Source organism: Podarcis filfolensis (genome assembly GCF_964270895.1).
Source record: "Podarcis filfolensis genome assembly, chromosome: 9".
Lineage (NCBI taxonomy): Eukaryota > Metazoa > Chordata > Lepidosauria > Squamata > Lacertidae > Podarcis > Podarcis filfolensis.
In genome coordinates, this window is record NC_139610.1 from 8,452,748 (window position 1) to 8,477,753 (window position 25,006).

General features: G+C 42.4%; 1 protein-coding gene across 7 annotated transcripts in view; it reads left to right on the forward strand.

Moving 5' to 3' along the window:
- The window catches only part of SLIT2 (slit guidance ligand 2), a 238,150-nt gene that overhangs the window by 23,966 nt on the left and 189,178 nt on the right, over positions 1 to 25,006 (forward strand). For all 7 annotated transcript variants that reach the window (XM_083630064.1, XM_083630067.1, XM_083630063.1 and 4 more), the window contains exon 4: positions 888 to 959. In XM_083630064.1, the coding sequence (XP_083486190.1) occupies positions 888 to 959 (72 nt within the window). The remainder of the gene's footprint in view (positions 1 to 887; positions 960 to 25,006) is intronic.

A 25,006-nucleotide genomic window follows, 5' to 3' on the forward strand; every position in this document is an offset into this window, starting at 1 on the left:
CACTAAACAGATATTAAAAATAGCAAAGAGTACAATCTTATTCATCTTCTGAATAAGATGCCACTTGTTCAAAACTGATCACATGTCTGTCTCTTCTGACAGAGGAAGATTTGACTGGTCCCATCTAGGCTCACCCTTTGGCAATAAATATACATCCATTGATATACATACATTTGGCACATTTATTAGCTAATGAGAGCTGAAAGGCTGCTTCCAAAACTGCATTTGGTGCCATTTGTGCACATGGATGGGCAAACTGAAACTTAATCCATATTAGCTAATGCAGCCTGCTTCTATCTTCCCCGCTGCCATTCTGTTGAGGTGGTGGCTAGTACACAGTCTCCGCTGAGGAGGACTCTGTGGGGAGGTGCAATATGTTCCTTCAAGTTCTTGATACTGTGCACTCCCTCTTTATACTCATTCCCCGACGATCATAACGACGGGGATTTTGCTAGCGTTTTATAACGCCACCTGAAAGGTTTGATTTGTTATAGCTCATGTCAGTTTAATTGGCAGTGCTCCTTGAAGGATGAATCGGTGTAACATGCCTGATGGTTCTCTTTTTTACAATGACTTTCCACAAGGGGAAAATGATTGCTTAAGCCCAGCAGTAGGGTGGTCTCTCTGCTCACTCCTCATGCTGTCCTCATGGAGTAAAAAAGTTGGAATTTAAAACACTCATGCATACTTTATCCTAATACATATAGATAAAATGTTAAACTCATCACGGTATTTTGGCTTATGTTTTCTGCATAGCCCCTGGCACTCACGTTGGCCTGCTTCTCCTGCATGGGCCACTTAGTCTCAGGTTGTCGAGTTATGACACATCATGATAGAGTTGCTATTTATTTTGATTTGTAACTCTCTCTTTTTCTTTTCTACTTCAGGCGTCTAAACAGAAATAATCTTCAACTCCTCTCTGAGTTGCTGTTTCTTGGGACTCCAAAACTCTACAGGCTGTAAGTAGAAGCTATATTCTGTATTCATTGTGGAAGGCTTTGATATGCTTTGAGTGCTTTTAAGTTGTAAACGAAATATGCCATTGAGTAAGTGTTTTGTCTGCTTCTGGACTCAGTGCACCTTTAATTCTTGTTTTCTTTTGCTTTTTCATAATTTGTGTGCTGTCCTCTGAATTGTTTCTGTTCCATATTTTTTAACTCCTATAGTTGACTGATTTAACTTTTCAAACCAGATTAGTATAAATCCTTTTCTTTTTAGTTTGCTACTGGTTTCTGATGACAAGGTCGATTACATTCTGGGTGGAGACTGGCTTGGAATATCTCCCCTCTTTGTTTATAACAATATTGAAATGAAATGGCTTAAAGAACCCAAAACTAAAGTAACGATTTGAAGAGTGTTGGCATTATTGTGGTCTGTAATTTTGATTCCTGACTTGTGGGATTTTATTGTTCTCTAGTCGTCTTCTTCTTTGGTGATCACTCATAGCTGAGTAAGATTGTCCATCTGTGCCGGTGGAGGCCAATTCTGGATCCACACATCCTTCCACAGGGGGGTCATTGGTTTTCGGGCAGGAGTTGATCACGGTGTGGATTTGCCAAGCATGCCTTCCTCTTAGCACATTTCTCCCTTGTGTCCTGAGTTCGAGTGTCTTCAAAGCCCATGACACCTTTGGTAAAGGCTGTTCTCCAACTGGAGTTCTCGCAGGCCTGTGTTTCCCAGTTGTCAGTGTTTTATACTACATTTTTTTAGATTTGCTTTGAGACAATCTTTAAACTTCTTTTGTTGACCACCAGCATTATGCTTTCCATTTTTAAGTTCAGAATAGAGTAGTTGCTTTGGAAGACGATCATCAGGCATCCACACAACATGACCAGTCCAACGAAGTTGATGTTGAAGAATCATTGCTTCAACACTGGTGATCTTTGCTTCTTCCAGTTTGCTTTCTTCTTCTTCTACAGTAGTATGGCTCATGCTGGAAGAATTTTAAAATCAGAGTAGTGAGCTGTTAAAAACCTTTGATGCCAAGTGTGTTGTGTTTTGTCATATTCTCTCCCTTAATTACAAAGACTGGGACCCAAATAGATGCACAATTAGTGCTTTGGGCTTGGAATCTCCTTTGAGATCCAAGTCTTGCAGAGTAGTAAATCGTTTTTGAAAATGAAGGACTTCTCAAAAGCAGTTTGTGATGATGGCATGGGCTCTTCTGTTCAAAGAAAATGAGCAAAACAAAGCGAGACAGACAGAATCACACTGAGATATGCTTGCCCAAAGAATCATTGAATCCTGGCTAGTCTCTTTAAAGCCTTGGCAGAATAAATTATTAACATTGTAAACCTTAGGGGCAAACCTGTAAAAAGGTTTACAAACAGTCAACCTATACATTAGATACATTTTGATGTTTTGATAGATATTATCTCAATATTAATGTGGAGTAGATACTATGTTAAAAAGTATCTACATGTTCTAACAGTATTTTAAAGGGAAACCTGATAAATTTAAAAAATCAAATAGATGCTTCAGTATGTGCACAAAATACAGAAAAGGGCTGAAATCATTACTGATAACATGTATTTTTAAAAATTATTTTGCTCAGGCCTTGGAGTTTTCTCAAAAATTTATTGTGATCTATAGGTACAAGCAGGGAATGCAGGTGGTGCTGTGGTTTAAACCACTAAGCCTAGAGCTTGCTGATCAGAAGGTCGGCGGTTTGAATCCCCTCGATGGGGTGAGCTCCCATTGCTCAGTCCCTGTTCCTGCCAACCTAGCAGTTTGAAAGCACGTCAAAGTGCAAGTAGATAAATAGGTACCACTCCGGTGGGAAGGTAAACAGCGTTTCCGTGTGCTGCTCTGGTTCGCCAGAAGCGGCTTAGTCATGCTGGCCACATGACCCGGAAAAACTGCCTGCGGACAAACGTCGGCTGCCTCGGCCAGTAAAGCGAGATGAGCGCTGCAACCCCAGAGTCATTCACGACTAGGCTTAACTGTCAGGGGTCCTTAACCTTTCCTTCAACTGCTAATACACATTTAAAAAAAAAGGTAAAGCCCATCAGCTGCTTTCAAGGAGTAGAGTTGAAGTGGGCTATGTAAATCTCAATAAAATAATGTTTGCTTTGAGAGCCTGGTATGCGCCACATCACAACATCTTGCTTTCCACCTCCTTTTGCAAAGATTGTTTCAGGTTTTTGTGTTAAGGATCTAAAGCTTAAAAGTTTATACTAAATTATCGCTTCTGTTTCTTTCTGGTTGGTTCTTGTACTTCCGACAACTTTGTTATCAGGTTGTTGAATGTGGCATTTGAATAGTGTACACTGATCCATGGTAATTGAAGTCAATGGAATTTGTTTGGTGTAAGCATTCATTTAGTCTCTTTTGTGGGAGGCTTACGTAAAACCTGTGGTTCCACCCACATTGAATTCCAGTGGTATGATTATTTTCACTGGCAATGCTAGTGTAACATACATGCTTCTGATTATACTCTGAAATAGGAACAGAGGTATTGTAAGGTAACAATTTGTGCCACTTATGTATAGAACTTTCTGCTTCTGTAAAATAATCTTTAAGTAAATCTCTATTGGAACAGTAGAGAGGGATGCTATAACTACTAATTATATTTCACAATTCAGAGAACCTTTGGGTAGTATCAAATAATCATAAATAGCGGGGCGGGGGAGAAATAGCTTGATTGGGGTGCAAGTGTGTGAGAAAGTAATACATAATTACAGTCTCATAAATGTGGGGTGCCACAACAGTGTACTACAACAGATAGTATAACATTCCTGATGTTTTGAGATTATTGTTGATCAAACAATGTGTGTTTGTGTCTAGTTATAATGTGTATTAGAACAGCTTGGTAAATATAATGGGGTGCTTTACCTATAGCTCGAATCACATGTTTCTTCAGGTTAAATGCGTTAAATGCTGTCACTAGAACGCCTTTTTAATATTTTAGCTCATGTGCAGATTGCCACAGTGGTGCCAGCATTAGTTAGTTAGTTAGTACTTATCTCCTGTTATATTACGTTACAGTACTACCTCGAGTTACATATGCTTCAGGTTACATACGCTTCAGGTTACAGACTCCGCTAACCCAGAAATAGTGCTTCAAGTTAAGAGCTTTGCTTCAGGATGAGAACAGAAATCATGCTCTGGCGGCGCGGCAGCAGCAGGAGGCCCCATTAGCTACAGTGGTGCTACAGGTTAAGAACAGTTTCAGGTTAAGTACAGACCTCCGGAACAAATTAAGTACTTAACCTGAGGTACCACTGTACTTCTTAAACTTTTAAAACATGTCAATGCACTTCTAATGATCACCTGACACCCAAAGTTAAGTGAATCATGTGATAGGTAAGGAAGCATATATGCTTGTTGCATAAAATGCAACACAAAGAGGGCGCACTCCATATATGAAATATTAGACACGGTTGGATGCCGCCAGCGGCCAGCTTTCCTTTCCTTTGCTGTCTGCTCCAATTTCTCTTTGGCTGAGTTGAGAGCGAGCGGCGTGTTCAGGTCAAGATGTTTGTTCAGAAATAGAAGTACAGTTGCAGCTGTGTTTGGAGCAGGAGGCTAGTTTAAATAGCATTACCATTTATCCAGTCCATTAACAGAACTCTGTAAAATAATATCAACTCTACAATAAGCTACAGGGCAGCATCGTAAAATTACAAGCACTTGATGACAGATGGGACGTGTAAGTAACGAAAAGTGATAGCTTGAATATTCAGGAGACAATACCTGATATTTTTTTTCTGCCCAAATACTTTGTCTCATTGGATGTAGAAAGTTTCTTTGTGTTTTTCACCTAGCTTAAGTATGAAAAATCATGTTCCCAGTAAAGTCCCAGCAGGTCAGCTACTGGTGGCAGTATTTTTTAAAAATACTGTTGAGATGTCAGGTTGTTATGTGTTTCTTAAGGGAACTGTAGTTAGTAAACCAGCCATTTTAGGACCAGTTAGGTAATGATTTTGATGTTTGTCTATATCTCTGGTTCAACAAGTATTTTTCTTTCTTGGAATGACCTACATTGTCTCCAGTGACCCACATCCTAATACACAGAGCATTAACTATAGCACCTTTTGTGCAGAAAACCATTACAGCCTAGTGAGTGCTTATCTGAGACAAATAGATTTTGACTGATTAATTTGATGAGTTAGGCTATAGTTCATTGATTGCCATTAGCTGCAGGGTACTGATTTAGGACCCAAAGCTCAGTGGTTTTCCAAGATACTTATATAGGTACTGTATTTCTAAACATGCAAAAGTTAGTCCTTTGATGTAATCCTCCTGGTAGGTAAATTGTAGCTAATCAAGAAAACCTACAGTGGAAGAACTTGCAATTTATACGTGGATTAATATGGAAAAAGCATACAAGAATGTACTTAAATATTATCAGGGTTTCCTGAAGCTGAAATTTACTTAATACTTTTCTTTTCTTTTTTTTTTAAATGGTGGAAGGAAAAGGTTTTCTACATAATCTGACTTGTTGCCCTGGACTATTCATTTAGTGCATTGGTTCTTGCAGCCCCTAACAAAAGCACAAAGCTTCATGAGGAACCCTTGAAAAAATTCCTCCTGAATTAATTTCTGCCAGCTATGATTAAAGTGTGTGGTACTAGATGTGTCAGACACCATAGTTCTTTGCTTCATTTTACTCCTGGCCTCTTTGGCCCCTGCCACAATGAATCCAAGAATGGTTACGCAGGAATTGCAGGTTACAGTTGCTACGGTTACCGTTGTCCAGTCGTATCGACATCATTACTCATCTAGTGAGTTACCATGATAGCTACCGCTGACTCCCATTCCTGGGAACACTAAAGCCGTTTGAGGCAAAAGAGATGAAAGTTCTTCTGACGGCTCTTATGTTTTGTAGATGAGACATTTTTCAGTTTGCACGGTCAGCATTAATATCTGTTTCATAGTAGTATCTTGAAGGGAGGTGAGAATAAAAGTTGTACTGCATTCAAATAGCACGGATCGCATGTTATTGCTACAAAATGCATAGTATAGAGGAAAAATGTGACACATTCCTGTTCGTGTCTTTTTTCTTCTTCTTAACCCACGTATGGGCAGAAAGGGAATATTAGAGATTTGGCTTTATAAAACAGTTATATCCAACACTGTTTCAGAGAGACTAAATGAGCATGCTGTTTAAACCACTCCTAAGTTTATATCTGAGTAAACTTATTAAGCACTTTCAGAGTTCTGGCAGGTGACTTGGACAGTTAAAACATAGACAAGGAATGCCCAGTTGTGGGTTTTCATGTTCCTTTCTCCTTTCAAAAATGATTGGGGGATCGACAAAGGACATTAATTGGCAGATTAGGGCCTCTGTATATAATAACACTGGTGCCTGTAAATTGTGATAAACATACAGTATGTGGTTGATAAATGGGTTAAAAGATGGATGAGTATTAGAAAAAAATAATGTAAATTGGAATAAGGCAGTGCTTTTTTCTGAGGGGGACACAGGGGGACGCATACCCCTAAACATTTTGTGAATCTTAAGTTTGGCCTCATTGAGGGGCAGTATTTTAATATGAGTAGGAAAATGGGAGTACCCCTCAACGTTTTTTTTTTTAAGAAAAAAAAGCACTGGAACAAGGCAACAGATTTTAATTAGAAGAGCATTGACAACATTGTAACTTTATGTTCTGCTTGTTAGATGGTGTGTGAAAATTGATAAATAGTTGAAGCAGTGTCTACTTAATTTTGCTTTTGCTTGCTTTTAGAAGCCTGTATTGTTGTGTTTTGAAACGTCATCATAATGAAAACTGATATTTAATTGAGCAACATTATGATTGGTTGGACCATAATTGCCAAGAAAATGAACAGCATTGCGGAATGTGAATGCTTGGTGATCGCTGCCGTTGGAAAAAGTGTTAACTCTTTTTGTAATGCACTTAAAGACTACTTGTTGCCTTCATTGCCTGCTTCTAGGCTTCCAATAAACATCTGGTTGGTAACTGTTGGTAATAGGATGCTGAACTTGGCTGTCACTCAGCAGAGCTGAAGTGTGCTGTTCAGTTTTTGCTGATATTAGTATATTATTAGTAATATTAGTATGAATCTCTAAACCTCCTTAAATTGGCATTCTATATAAACTTTAGCCTGGGAAGATTTTTATTTTCTCACTTTTAAAATTAACACTGCAGTTTTGCTTATTGTGAATTAAATGTGGGTGGGTTTTTTTGGGGGGGGGTGTAGAATGGAAACCATAATGTGTGATCATTTTCTACGGACTGCAGTGCAGGTACTAACATTTTCATAATGCCAGCAATAAGGTGCAAGTGTTCTTCTCTCTAGTGAAATGGTAGAAAAGTCTCAAAGACGAGCCCTTTTATCCCATCATAAGCACTTATTTTCTGGCAAAAGAAGACTTTTGGGGCCTTTATTCTACACATGTAATGATTTGATTTCAGCATAATAGTATGTGTGATGGGATGGTGAGCTGCTTGTGCGTAAAATCCTGATCCCTCAGAGTTTGGCTAAGTTCCCAAACCTCTGTCTGTGATGGAGCTCCTTAAGCATGGCTCCATCAATCGCTCGTTGAATCGGACAGTGGGCGTTTACGGAACTTCTTCCAGCATAAAAGCTCCTTGACGGAAACGCGTCTTCTGGACTCTCGGCGTGACAGTTTCCGCCGAGGAGTGGGTGTGCCTACGGGAGGTCCTGAAACCTCTCCACTGTTCCCGCTTGAAGTATCTCTGAGCTCTCCCTCCGACTCACTTTCCCTTGTAACTCCACTTCTCCCCCTGCTGGTCCCCTCCTCCGCTGAGTGGTCTCTCTCACCCTCCATGAGCCCTTTCACCTCCTTCGTCTCAGATGACAGTTCCCTGACATCCACCTCCCCTCTAGGGCCCCCTTCACCCCCTTCCCTCCCCTCCTCTGCGGGAGGCGAGGGAGCAAAACCCCTGAAGGAACCTCCCTCATCTTCCGAAGTTTCGAACACTTCCCTCCACCTTTTGCTGTTCCCGGTTTCCAAGTACTCCTCCTCCTCGGAGTCTGTACCCTCTTCCAACTCCGATTCCCTGAATCCCTCCAGTTCCTCCTCATCGTCGGTGGTGCCAAAGTACTCCCTCCGGAACCTCGCTACTGGTTGAGTTTTCCTGGGGAACCTTTGGTGGAACGTTTCGATCAAGACCTCGTCATGGACCTCCTCTGCCTTCACCCAGGTGTTTTCCGACTCCGGTTCCCCTTCCCACGCGACCAAATACTCCACCTGATTACCCTTCCACCTGGAGTCGATGATTTCCGCCACATAGTTGCGGCTTTCCCTTTCTTCTATGGCTGGCCCCCGTGTGGATACCCCTTCACCTTCCCCCCTGTATGGTGACAGTAATGACCTGTGGAATACTGGGTGCAGTTTCATGTGGTTCGGTAACCGGAGTCTGAAAGCCACTGGGTTGACCTGTTGGATGACCTCAAATGGTCCCAATCTTTTGGGTCTCAATTTCTTGCAACTACCCTTGAACGGCAACCCTTGGGTAGATAGCCAGACCCGACTCCCCACCCTAATTGTTTCACCTTCCCTTCTGCTCTTGTCTGCCTGCCTCTTATATTCTTCTTTGGCCCTTTCTAAGTTGTGTTGGAGTTGACGATGGATCGCTTCCATTTCTTCTACAAAAAGTTCAGCGGCCGGAACACTCCATCTCTCTCCTCCTTCCCCTGGAAACGCCCTGGGGTGGCACCCATAATTAGCCAAAAAGGGGCTCATCCCGGTGGACACATTCTCTGCATTATTGTAAGCAAATTCCGCTAGTGCCAACTTTTCGACCCAATCGTTTTCTCTGTCATTGACATAACACCTCAGGTATTGTTGAAGGATACCGTTTGCCCTCTCCGCCTGCCCATTGGTCTCAGGGTGCCTGGCAGTCGAAAAGTTGACCTCTACGTGCAACAAGCGCATAAGCTTCCTCCAGAATCTGGACGTGAACTGTTTCCCTCTGTCGGAAACCAGCCTCAAGGGGGCGCCATGCAGCCTAAAAATATGTTCTACAAACAATTTTGCTGTCTCTTCCGCCGTGACTGCATGTGAGCAAGCTACAAAGTGACCCATCTTAGTTAACTGGTCTACTACGACTAGTATGGCGGTTTTCCCCTGGGATTTGGGCAGATCAGTCATAAAATCTATCGACACCGCCTCCCACGGTCGTTCTGGTGTGGGTAACGGTTCTAAATACCCCGCTGGTGCCCGCCTTTCTCCTTTGGCTCTCTGGCATTGGTCACACCTTCTCACATACTCCCGTACATCCTCCCTCACCTTGGGCCACCAAAACTCCCTGGTCACCAACCACATGGTCTTGTGTTGCCCAAAATGCCCCGCTGTGGGATTGTCGTGCAGCTGTTTGAGTACTCTCCCCCTCAATTCCCCTTCGGGTATATATAGCGCCCCTTTGTAATACAATGCCCCGTTTCTTTCTTCAAAACCTCCGGGGTCTTCTCCCTCTCCCCTTAAACCTCTGAGCTTATCCTGGGCGTACTCATCATTTACCGTTCCCTCTACCAGTTCTCTTTGCCCCACCCAGGCCGCACCACACACCCAGTGGTCCTCTGGGATAATATGTCTCTCTTCTGGCGCTCCCTCCCCCTCCAAATATTCAGGTTTGCGAGAGAGAGCGTCCGCTCTGATGTTTTCTGGACCTGGCACATAGCAGATTTCAAAATGGAATTTGGAGAACTCCTGGGCCCATCTCACTTGTCGTTGGTTGAGCACCCGTGCCGTTCTCCAATACTCCAAATTCTTGTGGTCCGTACATACTTGTACCTTATGCTGTGCACCAATTAGTAAGTGTCTCCATCTCCGGAACGCTTCGTGAATGGCGAGTAGTTCTCGGTCATATACCGTGTAGTTCCTCTCGGATTTGTTCAGCTTACGCGAAAAGAAGGCACACGGTCTCCATTCCGACTTATTGCTCCCTGGCTGAAGCAGCACCGCCCCCACCGCGCGGTCTGAGGCATCAGTTTCCACTCTCATGGGTTTTTGTAAATCCACATGCAGGAGCTGTTCTTCCGAAGCGAATGCCTTTTTCAATTCCTCAAAAGCGTGCTCCGCCTCCGCCGTCCAAACGAATTTCTTCTTGCTGCTCAGACAGTCCGTGATGGGAGCCGTTAAGTGGGCAAAGTTCTTGATGAATTTACGGTAAAAGTTCCCAAACCCTAAGAACCTTTGCACATCTTTTTTCGTTTTCGGTGTCTTCCATTCCAGCACCGCCTGTACCTTGCCTGGATCCATGGCTAATCCCTTGTCTGATAGGCGGTACCCCAGGAATTCCACCTCCTTGGCGTGGAACTGACACTTCTCCAATTTCACCCACAACTGGTTTGCTTGCAGCTGGCTCAGCACTTCCCTGCCATCAGGGGCCGGACCCAGTCTCTCGCCCCCCCTTCGAGATGGCCAATCACAAACGCCACTCGCGATGCCTCATCGGGAAAGTCGTTAAACTGCAGTTCAAGAGCATACTGCATCTCTGTCCTAAAGGCTTGGTAGTTCCTGGGGTCCCCCCCAAACTTCTGCACCATTCCTGGCATCTTTCTTGCTAGTGTAGCGCCTTTTGCCTTTTCTGCATCCTGCGCCCTCCTTTCTTCTAGCCTCGCCGTTTGCATTGCTAGCTGGAGTTCCAAAACTCTGTACCTTTCTTCCAGAGTTGGACCTTCTCCAGCTCCTGCTGCTCCTCCGGCTCCAGCTGGGTTGCTCATGATGCCTCTCTGCACAAGCTGCTTTCAGGGACTGTCCGATTGCTGTGATGGGATGGTGAGCTGCTTGTGCGTAAAATCCTGATCCCTCAGAGTTTGGCTAAGTTCCCAAACCTCTGTCTGTGATGGAGCTCCTTAAGCATGGCTCCATCAATCGCTCGTTGAATCGGACAGTGGGCGTTTACGGAACTTCTTCCAGCATAAAAGCTCCTTGACGGAAACGCGTCTTCTGGACTCTCGGCGTGACAGTTTCCGCCGAGGAGTGGGTGTGCCTACGGGAGGTCCTGAAACCTCTCCACTGTTCCCGCTTGAAGTATCTCTGAGCTCTCCCTCCGACTCACTTTCCCTTGTAACTCCACTTCTCCCCCTGCTGGTCCCCTCCTCCGCTGAGTGGTCTCTCTCACCCTCCATGAGCCCTTTCACCTCCTTCGTCTCAGATGACAGTTCCCTGACAGTATGTAATGGTATCAACTGTGCAGATGATTTATTAAGGTGTTGGGTTCTGATTTTTATCTTGCTCAAAGCTTTTTTTTCAAAAATAGTTTTAAACATTAGCCGTGCACCCATATAATAATACATTTTTGCACAAATGAGCACGCAAGTTCTACGAAGTGGAAGTGTGCTTCACATGGTATCTAAAACAACATGGACTCTGCTGCGTTTTCAAAAGGACCTTTTTTTGGATCATTATTTTGAAATTTTGATTGAATTGCCCTCCTAAACTTGATAGTCCTAGCTAAAGTAGAATTTCACATGTTAGTACAAATGAAATCATTGGAGTTGGATAACCTTTGTAGTGTGTATGGTTATTCATAGCAACAAATAAAGTTTTAAGCCAACTGTTTTGGATGCAGTATTTGCCTCAAGTGAACTTTGTCACACGTTATTGTACATTTTGTCCTCCTTTAGCTCATATTTCTATTTATTTATGCTTCCCCTTTCAAGAACAAAAACAGTCGAAGTCTAGTATTTTCTTAAATCATGCGATGCTGTTTCCTTGCTTAAAGGAATTGTGCTCTATTGCTTGAAACTGTAAGTTTGCCTTAAGAATGTTTAATACTAATTTCTAACTTTGAGGTTGCAGATTTTATTCAAATTGTTCTTCCACCCAGTTATACAGGATTATTTAAAACCTACCCATGATTGCAACATATCTGTAGACCCGAGTAAACCTGAGTAAAGTGTGTGTGTCTGTAACAGAGAGAGAGAGAGAGATGGGTTTTCCAAAGCAAAATACCACATACTGCAAACTTCAGAGCAGTTTACTGCCCATTCCGTCCAGATATAATGAAATAGATGTCAGTCTAATCCAGTCCAATTCACTAAGTCCTTTTTGTACGGTTAACTTTGAAAGTTTTGATAAATTTGATATAGGAAACGAAATCCCAGTGAAGGAAGTAATTAAAGATGCCAGAAGGTCAGGAAATGCCATTATCATATGGCACAGAAAGGGGGCAAGAAATGTTATAAACAGAGCACCATGACTCTCAGCTCATGCTATGTGTTCATCTATTTGTACCCATGTAATCTTCATTAACTAATTCAGAAAGCGGGAAGAAGGAATGAAAACAGGATAATGACAGAAGGGACATACAAGTGCAAGCCATGATCGTAGTGAGAGATTAAAGTTCGCAGTAACTGAATAGCTGAGAGACGCTCAAAGGAAAGTTGATTGCTTCCCCTCCAACCGTTCCAACTGATTGAAAAAACCTCTAATTTAAAGTTCTGTTTGTTCTCTGTCTTAAACTATCAGAATTTCCTTTTAGAACTGGGGGAACACTCTGAAAGAATCCAAGGATAAGAAGTCATTGCTGGCCAACAATTGTTCCTAATCCTCACAAAATGCTGAAGAAATTAAATTTGTTCTTTATTGCTCGAAGTGTTACCTAGGTCACTGGGCGATGGGAAAATTGAACTGGAAGTTGAGTGGTGCAATCTTTGTTTTGTGTCTAGATGCTTAACCTTAGACACGACAAGGCATCTTAGAGTGTTGTGGGAACGAGGTTCAGAGTATTAAGACCAAGACTTTTATTACCCTGGATTTATAATGGGATGTGCTGTCAGGAGATGAAAATGTTGTGTTTACATTTGACTATTAAATGATCATTTAATTAACACCTAAGTGTGGGTGGGTGGGGGAAGGACTTGTAAAATTCTTTACAGCATTTATTTTTTCTGTGGAGGCTTAAACATTCGTGCTGCCTAAAAGTACATCTGCAAAAGGCATTTATGAACTTCTTCAAGACAGATGGACAGTTTTAACCTGGATCTTTCACCACAGGGTGCTTCAAATATAGTACAGTATGTTCCTAAAAATATTTTTTTCACTTTAATGTCAAGAAATGTATGTGCAAAAGTTACAAATACTTGCAAAAATTGGAATAACCTTTAACAGTTTTTATGAAAACAACTGTCCTGTTAATCACCCAACCTATATTCGTATATGTAAAACATGTTTACTTGCGTAAGAGTTCTGTGGTGGAAATTCATGTGAAACTGAACGCCTTCTGATAAGTAAGATCTTAAATTGTTGTATTTACCCTCTGTTGTGATCTCAAAGAATAAAATGAAATTGGCAATAAAATGCAACTCTGCTTTGCATCATATAAGCCAATTTCTGTTTTGGAGAAACTGGTAGCTGTCCAAACATGATGCTTTTATTGTAGACATCCAAAAAATCTTTCTGAACAAAAGCTCAATTCAGAGATTATTCCAAAACATTGTTTGCACTGACCATATTTCAGAACTTAAGCCACACTTGGAGCTTGCAAACATATACAAACTGTGGTTTAGAGTCACTTGTCTCCCCCTATGGTGGTGAAGTTGGAGGAAAAGCTGTAATTACAGTATGTCACTTTGCACAAACCCTGGGCTGCAGATCCAATTCAAACAACGGCTTCAAATTCAGCATAATTGGTCTACTGCAAACAGCAGTTTATAAATTCAAATATTATACAGGTCCATAATTAGGCTTCCTTGACCAGGATTTACTGTGATGTTTGAATAGAGTCCATATATAAAAGAAGGTACTGTATAATAAAACACCTACTCTGGAATTCAGTTGCTATCTGTCTTAGAACCACTTATGGAGGTTCAAAATCGCATAGAGAATACCAACACCAGAATAGCCCTTGGACTACTTGTTCAAATCGGAGCCTGTTTCTGCCTACCTGCACATGTGAAACTAGCAGGGAGACCTTAAAGTAGACGTGTCTTCATGAAAGCAATGTCATATGAGCATCCTATATGTCTTGAATATCTGTGTTAAAAGGCAATATAAGAATTGTAGTAACGAAACTGTTCTGTGTTTCTATTCTCAAAAACTTCATGTGTACCTTTTAAAAATGCACGTCAATACAGAATATTGATCAATGTCGCATTACTCTATTTTACATTCCTGAAATATATATGTAGTGGATGTGTTTTGAACACTAAACCATGGTTTAGCCTTATGAAAATGAGACTTGGAAAGATTTGCATTCTCCTCCCCACATGTGGTTCCAATGAGATTGATACCTTTCTGTTCCGTTAACTGCAGTTTTGGATGGCTTCCAAAACAGGTCGCGCTAGTAGTTGGCACACCAGACTGCTTTAGTTGTATCAGTGGGGTTGAAGGTGCCTAATCAGATATCTTCCCTTGAGCCGCAGACCTGTATGCTGTGCGGGAGGAGGCTAGCTACCACTAGGTTTGCTTTAGGTAAAAGATAATTGTATTTTTAAAAACAAATAAAGTAACATTTTTGCCCAGGGATTAGAAGTTGAGATGAGAACTGAGTTTCTCTCTCTTTCTCTTTTAGATTTGTGGTGGCTTTAATCCCATTTGTGTATTACCCTTCCCACAGTGATCAATTACCTATTAACAGATGGCTTGATTAACTGATTTGGCTTAGATTAATAAGCTTTGGTCAGGTCCGTTGTAAAAATGGAAGTACTAGGACTAAACATTTCTCCCAAGTTTACAGAAAAAGCAGAAAATAAAATACAGAAAGGCCAATGCAAAAACACATTTCATTTTATGGAACCATGAAACATGGCAGCTACTGCCCTTTCTGCTTTAAATAAATAAATAAATCTACTTTTGATTGAAGTGGATGCCACTTGCAAAAACAACTGGTACCAGATGGGTTCTGATGGGGATGTGATTCCATAGTGTGACTGTTACAGAGAACACTATCCACCTGTTTCACCTAGTGGTTGGTACCACTGCTTTTCAAGTGTCTTGCACAAGGAACATTCCAGCGGGACAGTTTGTTGGGATTTTTGACTACGTGCAATTTGATGCAGTTTCCCACAGAGGCAATCAAGGAGTTGGCTGAAGGCCAAGAAGACTGAGCAGAGGGAGTTATTATGCCTGGAGATATGGGACCTTGGATTCAACTCTCCTATTGGTCGAGGTCTCCACATGGGCATGATGACTCATGACCTTCCTGGTTGGTTGATTGGTTGGTCAGAGTACAGTGGTACCTCAGGTTACATACGCTTCAGGTTACAGACTCCCCTAACCCAGAAATAGTGCTTCAGGTTAAGAACTTTGCTTCAGGATGAGAACAGAAATCGGGCTCCGGTGGCACGGCAGCCGCAGGAGGCCCCATTAGCTAAAGTGGTGCTTCAGGTTAAGAACAATTTCAGGTTAAGTACGGACCTCCGGAACGAATTAAGTACTTAACCCGAGGTACCACTGTATGTGTGTTTGAGAGTTCGTTTGGAGTTTGTTCTGTGAGAGAGTTCTGTGTCTGTATCCTGTATATAGTAACTTGTGAGTCTGCTGTAAATAATAAACCTATAAGTAACCAAGTTACTGGTAGCAGCGTCTTGTTCCTGCATCATCATGCCTGCAACTGACTGTTTCTGGACAGTCTGTGTATGGTTTGCTATATTCAATAGGTTCTGGCTAAGATCCTTCAACACAGCTTGTCAGCATTCTATGCAAATTGATGCCCCCGAGTGGCCCCCAGTTTCATCAGTTGAAATAAAAACGTTAATGGGTCAGTTAAAGCAAGGGAAAAGCCCCTTGCCCAGATGGGATAGGACCCAATGTTCTTACACTAGACCCGACTGGTCGGCTCCCTTGCTGGCCGACCTGTTCACAAGGGTAGATACGGCTGGACTAATGCCAGAGGCATGGACAAGCGCAATCATCATTCCAATATAGAAAAAGGGAGAGCACAGATCACCATCCAGCTACAGACTGGTAAGCTTCTTCTCCATAAGTGGGGAAGCTATCTACCAAACATCTCCTGGGAAACCTTACCCAGTGGATGTTCTACTTTGCATTACCAGGCCCTGAGGAGGTGGGCTTTTGCCAGGGAAAAACTACATTGGATCACTGTGTCATACTTTCCCACCTAGTGAGCAAAGATTCTAGTGCTCCTACTGTAAAACTGTACTGCAATAAAATGCATTCACATTCCTTCAGGCAGGTTGAATAAATAGTGGACCATTTTTAAGTCTAGTAATTTTTTTATGCTTGAGTGATCAATGTATTTTCAATGAACAAAACGATCAATACACAATGCAGAAGCTTACACACACACACACACACACACACACACACACACACACACACACCCTACCTACATAAGTGGGAAAGGATTGCCTGCAACCTAGTTTTATCTGTCACTCAAATTCAGGTATTGTATTAAGGTCTTCACTCATTTTGAGTGAAAATTTCCTGCCGTATCCTCATGTTAGTTTGCATAAGCTTAGTGTGTATCAGTCTTTCTGCCTGTGGAGGCACAGCGTATAAAAGCTCTGTGCAGGTATTCATAGAAGTGTTCAAAAATCCGATTGTGGTCATCCTCAAACAGACCTATTGATTTTAATGGATCTGCTTTGAATATGATTTAACTGAATGTCACACATACAAATAAATGTGAGGATGGGAAATGGGATCTTGCCCATTCACTCCGCCTTTCAACCACCATATGTTCTGTGTTGTGTTTGCACAGATGCCTGTGCATATACACCCATTCCTGTCCCCACCCGGAGGGATGTAGTTCAGTGGTAGAGTTCAATTCCTTACACTACCTTGTTAAAGTGATCAGACTGTAGGGATGTGAAATATTTCTTCCTGAGAGCTGTTGCCTGCCAGAGTAGACAGTACTGGTGTGGCTGGAGAGAGAGACTATCCTTGCGTAAGGCAGCTCCTTATATTCTTGAACCTGCTGTTTTTGCAAGCTACAGCTTCTGACGCCTGAGCAAAGAATACCTTAGAGGTCAGGGTGGGGCCAGTAGACATGATCCTGGACTCCTCCCTCCACACATTTGTATGTTCATTTGTGTAATTCATTAAAGTCTCCACAAAGCTAGTTTTGGTAATCTTTATGATGACACTGTAGCCTAGTGCTCTTTGTTTTTTCCGTGTACAGTGGTACCTTGGGTTACAGATGCTTCAGGTTACAGACGCTTCAGGTTACAGACTCCGCTAACCCAGAAATAGTACCTCGGCTTAAGAACTTTGCTTCAGGATAAGAACAGAAATCGTGCGGCGGTGGTGGTGCGGCTAAAGTGGTCCCTCAGGTTAAGAACAGTTTCAGGTTAAGAGCAGACCTCCAGAATGAATTAAGTTCTTAACCTGAGGTACCACTGTATAGCAGATTGAGATAGTAGCGAAGGCTTTCTGGAGCTATCCAGAGAACTTGGGGCATGCCAGCTTATTCTTTTAATCACTATAAATGCCATACCACTTGAAAAGGCGTACTCCTCAACTGTCTCAGGGAAACAGGAACATCCTGGTTTTTGGCATGAGAGCACAGCACCCATTTTGTGTGTGACCCAGTTTTAAGGTCATTTGTTCCTTGCTTTCTCCTTTCTTACCTTTACATTGCCAGGTTTTGTAATTGGGAACACTGGTTCTCATCCACACCTAATTCTTGTTATGTTGTGTCATACCAGGAGCTGGTCATTGGTCATCAAGGGGAGTTGCAAAACAAGCAGAGTAGAATATCTGCTAGCTTCAATAAGCTTTTAAAATCTTATACAGAGCATCCAGTTTACTCAGAACAGTGAAATTGCATGCAGAATTAAGTGAGGAACATTTATTTCTCTGAAGCATGACATCAGTATCAGTGCTGCGTTTGCTTTTAGATAGAGAGAAGAAGAGGGGAAGCAATTGTGGAACTGTTGCCAAAGGCATTACTGTGTTGTTGCTGTGTGTAAGTTCAATTACTGAAGTGAGATTTGAATAAATGAAATGTTGCCTTAGAGGGAGGAAAACTATACAGTGTCGTAGTCCTGTGTGTTATGCCTTATGTGTTAAGTGCTGGTAGGGAACTGACAGTATGCTCCCTCTAATGCCAAGTTTCTGAGCCGTGATATTCTGTGCGAATTAAACTTGGCATTTCATCTTCTGCAGTTTACTTTGTTCATGCCAGATCTAGTCACTCTTCTCTTGTGCCTTCAGCACCGTTTTCAGTGTTCATGCCTTCTGTTTGGTTTCTCAAGTGTTTTTCTCTCCACATGAATTCATATTTCAGCATTAAAGGATAGGCGATCAAAGCCTTTTAATTGGAAGAGCCGTGGGGCTGATTGACATAGCTATGGTATCACTTGAAGATGGTAAGGCTTTTGTGCGATAGTCCTTGCATTGTCAATTCCCCTCCCCCCCATATTGTAGTTGGTTATCATGTCGTAAACCTGATTGTGTGATATGACCTTTACGGTTTTTCTCTTCAACCTCTAAAATAATTTATTTGGTCTTAGAACCTCTTCTTCAGCCTCTTTTCTGCATATTATCAGTTCTCTTTTCTTAATACAGTATTAAGATCGCCTATTTAAATTAGATTATAATTCTGTTGCCATAGCTTTACTTTTATGATTTTTGTTCTCTTCTCAGTTTTTAATTATTTTATATTTTGTTCTGTTTATATTTATATTGCAAGCATTTTGATGACAGGGCCCAACTTTCTAGCTACGTTGGGAAGGATTCTTATTGGTAATAAAAGTGAACTTTAATATACATTTTTCCTATGCCTTCTGCATAGTGCACACACAAACTGGCATAGTAAAGCATTTGTGAACAAATTTCACAGTTTCACAGTTACCTGATTTAGACCACTACAAGCAAGAATTGAGCTGCACCTTTTTTTTTGTTCCCTCCTTCTTACGTACTGTACTTCTAATTCCCAAACTTTATAAACCAGAATGTTCCAACCCTTAAAATTTGTGGTGTTCTGACATTGCATGTTTTTAAAGAGATGTTGAGCAGTGTTGGTATAAGTGTTTCTGAGCAAACAATTTTGCTGGGGTGTTTCAAGTTACAAAATTATTAAAGGTCCTAAAGGTAAATGGACCCCGATAAAAATTGCGGACGACTCCAGTTGCAGACGACTCTGGGGTTGCAGCACTCATCTCGCTCTATAGGTCGAGGGAGCCGGCGTTTGTCCGCAGACAGCTTCCAGGTCATGTGGCCAGCATGACTTAGCCACTTCTGGTGAACCAGAGCAGCACACGGAAACTCCATTTATCTTCCTGCCAGAGCAGTACCTATTTATCTACTTGCACTTTGATGTGCTTTCGAACTGCTAGGTTGGCAGGAGCTGGGACCGAGCAACGGCAGCTCACCCCGTCGTGGGGATTCGAACCGCCGACTTTCTGATCGGCAAGTCTTAGGCTCTGTGGTTTAGACCACAGCACCAGTTCTAAGTTTGCATTAAATGGCAGTTTGGAGGAGGGAAGGATTCTGTGTGTTTCTGAAATTCACATGCTAGCCAGAAATTTTAGGATTCAATTCTAAAGCGATACATATAATACTTAAGAGAATAAAAATACAATATGAGACAAACACCAAAGGCTGATTCACATTTCAACAGCTTGTTTTCTCCAAGCAATCCTCCTTCCATGCGGGATTACACTGAGAAACATCAGAGTGAGTTGGGCGGAATGTGGATGCAACCTAAAATACAAAGCAGCCATTTGTTTGCATTTCCCCCCACAGTTTATGATTGTGCAAACGATCACCCAGATTCTGTATACAGGATGAATTGTTTGGTGAAAACAAGCAACAGCTTTATCGTGCATGAACTGTCCATGTGTTATAAGCTAGTTGAATTGAGCAGAAGCAGAAATGGGAAGTTGTATATAGGTTTTTGGTGTTTGTTCTTACAGACACCATGTTTTCTTTTCATTTGCACCTCTTCATTTTAGGATACCCCACCCAACTCCTGTATAATGGAGGAAACTGAAGAAGGAACATCCTACTTGAGTGTAAGCTGGGGAGATATCAAAAGTATACACAGTTCTTTTTTGGGGGGGGTACTAAAGGGTACAAGGGACGTGGGTGACACTGTGGGTTAAATCACAGAGCCTAGGACTTGCCGATCAGAAGGTCGGCGGTTCAAATCCCCGCGACGGGGTGAGCTTCCGTTGCTTGGTCCCTGCTTCTGCCAACCTAGCAGTTCGAAAGCACATCAAAGTGCAAGTAGATAAATAGGTACTGCTCTGGCGGGAAGGTAAACGGCGTTTCCATGCTCTGCTCTGGTTCTCCAGAAGTGGCTTAGTCATGCTGGCCACATGACTCGGAAGCTGTACGCCGGCTCCCTCAGCCAATAAAGCGAGGTGAGCGCCACAACCCCAGAGTCGATCACGACTGGACCTAATGGTCAGGGGTCCCTTTACCTTTAAAGGGTACAAAGTACTAGCACCTCATCCCAATATTTTAAAAGTGTGGTACAACTTCATGGTGAGTTCCGACACCTTTCCCCCCTCTAAAAATAAATTTAAAAAGCACTGAGTATATGTGTGCCTAAAAGTCCAATGTTCCATTCAAAAAACTAAAACAAATTTCAGGAATGCAATAGGCCTAAACCATGTAGTTGCTAATAATTTGAATTTTCATGCTTAAGTAAGGAAAGAATTGTAAAGCCCAAATTCTCATGCTCATGCTGCTGTATCCTATTTGGACAGTTTTCATTGCAGCTTGCTGACATTTGGATAACACAGGCTTTTGTAAAGACTTTTAAAATGTGTGATCTGTAGAATGTTTTAGTAATCCAGTGGCTAATGTTTTGTATGGAAGATGGAAAATAAGCAGTGCTTCAATCACGAAAATGCCAGCTAATTTCACCAAGTGTGAACTGTAAAAAGATGTATGGGACTGATGCTACTGCCTGGAAGAGAAATATATAAATAACTATTTACTCTAATGTTTTATGCATAATTGATACTGTGAAATAAAGCCTAGTTGGTATTTGAACACAGGGGAATTTCTTAATACACAGTGCTATGAAGGGAAAAATGGAATAATGACTTGATGTTGATGAGTGTCTGCTGTTACTGGTCCAGAGGGAGTTATGATAATGGCAGCAACCCAAGCTCTATGCTACAATCACAGTGAAGGGAGAGAACTTAAGAGGTTTTGTATTTGTCATTCTTAGCTTTCTAGAAAAAAATATTTTTAGAGGTGAACTGGAATGCTGCTGAATAAGGCAAAAATCCTACTGAAATATTCAAAGGATATTCACAGTGGCCACAAACCATTTTAAATAATATTGAACTTGCAAATTGATTTCAGTCTGTTGAAGCGACCAAATAGGTATCAATTTCAGAAGCAGCAGTGCTAGGGCCATAAATTTAGTGCGTTGGCTCTTTGATTAACACCTGCTTAGACAAAAACAGCAGCCTATAAATTTTGAAATTGCTGGCTGAGATGAGAACAATGGTGACGCACATTTCAATATTGCATTTGCTAATTGTGCTTCACATTAACATAGATTTTTGTTGTTCTAAGCTGTTCTACGGTAGAAGGTGTATGTGGTTTTAGGTCTTGTAAGACATGATCAGGGAAAGTAACAAGTGAAAAATGATGAAAGAAACTGAAGACTATCAGAAACATGGCTAGGGTGCCTTAAAGTCAGTTATGCACTATTGAATGTCAGTATAATCCTCAATCATCCTATAACTTGAATGAAAATCTTGATCTGACTGCCACAGAGTTTAGGGAATGAGGCAATTGAAAATCACTTCTTTCTTGAAACTGTGGTCGTCTTTTAGCTTTTCAGTTCTATGGTTGAATTCAATACTAAACTATAGTTTAGTGTTACAATAATAAGATTTAGTGAGCTTTGTATCACAAAAGTTACTTTCTCATTTCTGGTCTGTCACATTTTTGCCCCAACCTGTATCACTTTACACTTATTTACATGGAATTACATTTGACATTTTACTGCCCATTGACTCAGTTTGGAGCGTTGCATTTTGGAGTGTTTTGCAGTCTCTTTGTTTTTAACATCTCTGAACAATTTAGTATCAGCAGCCAGCTTGACCTCCTCACTCCTAATGCTAGATCGTTTATAAACAAGTTTAAAAGCATAGGTCCCAGTAATGATCTTTGAGGGACTCCACTTTCTAGTTTGTTCCATTTGGAGCGCTGTCCATTCATTCCTACTCTACTTAACCAATTACTCATCCACAAGAAGACCTCTCCTTTTATTCCTTGACTGCTAAGCTTACTCAGGAGTCTTTGGTGAGCTACTTTATCAAAAGCTTTTTGAAAGTCCAAATATGTTGCATCAATTAGATTATATATATATATATATATATATATATACTTCTGACACTCTCAAATAATTCTAATAGGTTTGTGAGAAAGGACTTTCCTTATCAGAAGCTATGCTGACTTCTGCTTGTTTTATGTGCTTGGTTATTTCATATTTAATAATACTTTCCACCAATTTTCCAAGGACGGACATTAAGCCAACCGGCCTGCCATTTACAGGATCTCCCCTGGATCCCTTTTTGAAAATTGGTGAAACGTTGGCTCCATTCCAGTCCTGAGGTGTGGAGGCTGATCCAAGGGGAAAGTTACAAATTTCTGTTAGAATAGCAAGAGATTTCACATTTAATCCTAGGGTGGATGCTATCTGGGCCTGGCAGTTTCTCAGGGTTTTTCTTCTTCTTCTTTAGTCTCTATTAGTCCTAGAACTTTATCTTTCTCTACCGCTATCAGCCTTAGCTCCCCATTTTTCCTGCAAAGGTTAGTTCAGGCACTGCGATCTACCCTATGTCTTCCATCATGAAAGATAGATGCAAATAATTCATCCAGCTTCTCCACAGTCTCCTTATCACCCTTTAGCACTCATTTGACTGCCAGTGAAGAGGAGTGCCACTGTCTGGGACAGGCCTGGCATGTGGCAGAAGCCCGATCTCTGTGCAAGTGATCCATAGCTGTCAACTTTCAGATTTGAAAATAAGGGATCAGCAGCCTAGAAAATAAGGGATCAGCAACCTCACCTGTCCCGGGAGAGTCTACGGGATATCTAACAATCCGGGATAGTAGCAGGAAGCAGCGGGAAACGGCGCTGGAACAAGGGAATTTCCTGCAAAAAAAGGGAATGTTGACAGCTGTGAAGTGGTCAATAAGCTGCCAATAGTGGAAAGCTCCAGAATGGGGCATCTGGGGATTGGGGTTGGGGTCAGGGCGCCAGAATATTCCCTGAGGAGCAAAATCCATGGGTCCCTCTGATGCACCAGCCTAGAGCTGCCTCTACAAAATCCTTCTTTGGGTTCCTCTGGAAGGCTGCAATCCAACAGACACTTTCCTGACAGTAGGTCCTATTGAGTTTTCTTCTGAGTAGACATGGTTAATGTTGATAATAGTATACGGTATGAAGAGGCAGCAGGAGAATTTCACTTAGACAACACAGGCACAACAAAGCATATCCAGGTGGGTATGCAGGTGGCGCTGTGGTCTAAACCACTGAACCTCTTGGGCTTGCCGATCGGAAGGTCGGCAGTTTGAATCCCCACGACGGGGTGAGCTCCCGTCACTCTGTCCCAGCTCCTGCCAACCTAGCAGTTCGAAAGCACGCCAGTGCAAGTAGATAAATAGGTACTGCTGCGGCAGGAAGGGAAATGGTGTTTCCGTGCGCTCTGGCTTCCATCACAGTGTTCTGTTGTGCCAGAAGCAGTTTAGTCCTGCTGACCACATGACCCGGAAAGCTGTGGCCAGGGGTCCTTTACCTTTTTACCCAGGTGTCAGAGAACTCAGTGCCTCCACTGTACCTTTGCCAAGTCTTTTTATGGAAAATGAGTGCTTTATGTCGACATGACATTGTAGAGGACTGGAGGAGGTAAAATAGTTTCCAGAATACATACTGATTCTCTTTGTTTTACTACAATATTGATGGTTCTTTCTGTTTTTGTTTTAATTGCCTGCTCCTCAGAAACTGGTGTTTACCTCTATGGATGTTGGTGATCTGACACTAAGTAAAAGCGAAACAAAAGAAGTGCCATGGTCAGATCACTTCCTGGTGCAACTGGACTTCTCCGTGACCCTTCCCCTCTGCAGGGAGGTGGGACCAATTCAGATGGTCGGCCCCCGCCACTTAATGGATCCAAATGGTTTCCAGAGAGTGGTAGGGGATGTTTTATCCCATGTTGATGGCCTTTCAGCTGATTCCCTGGTGGCCCGCTGGAATGTGGAGTTAACCAGGGCGATTAACTGTTTGGCTCCGAAGCGCCCTCTCCGATTGCATGGAGTCCGAACAGCCCCGTGGTTTTCCACGGATCTGAGGGCAATGAAACAATCGTTGAGACGGCTAGAGCGCTGGTGGCGGATGACCCATTCTGAAGCTGACCGGACACGGGTTAGAGCTCAATGTCGAGCCTACCAAGTGGCGGTAGCGACGGCGAAGAAGACTTTCTTCACCGCCTCTATTGCATCTGCAGAAAACAGCAGCATGAGACTTTTTCAGGTGGTTCGCAATCTAGCGGAACCACCTGCTACATCGGGGTCCAGTACGGGCCACATGATCTCCTGCAATGATTTTGCAAAGTTTTTTGCAGATAAAGTCGCTCAGATTCGGGAAGAGGTAGATGCCACCGTGGGAGCAGGGCCGAGGCGAGCCAGAGTCCTGTCTAGTCAAATTGCGTGGGATCAGTTCCAATCTGTTACCTCCGAGGATGTGGACAGGCTGCTTGGACGAGTGAAACCAACCACCTGTCTCCTTGATCCTTGCCCATCCTGGCTCATAAAAGCTAGCCGGGAAGGGCTGGGCAATGGGCTTCGTGGAGTGGTGAATGCTTCCCTCCGTGAGGGAGCCTTCCCAGACCCGCTGAAAGAGGCGGTTATTAAACCGCTTCTTAAAAAACCATCTTTAGATGCGGCCACAATGGCCAGCTATCGCCCAGTCTCAAATCTTCCATTCTTGGGCAAGGTGATTGAGCGAGTGGTTGCTGAACAATTCCAGGCACGCCTGGAAGAAGCGGACCATTTGGATCCCTTCCAGTCAGGATTCAGGCCTCATCATGGGACTGAAACTGCCTTGGTTGCACTGGTTGATGATCTCCGGCGGGCTAGGGACAAAGGTGAGAGCTGTTTCCTAGTTCTGCTGGATCTCTCAGTGGCATTTGATAC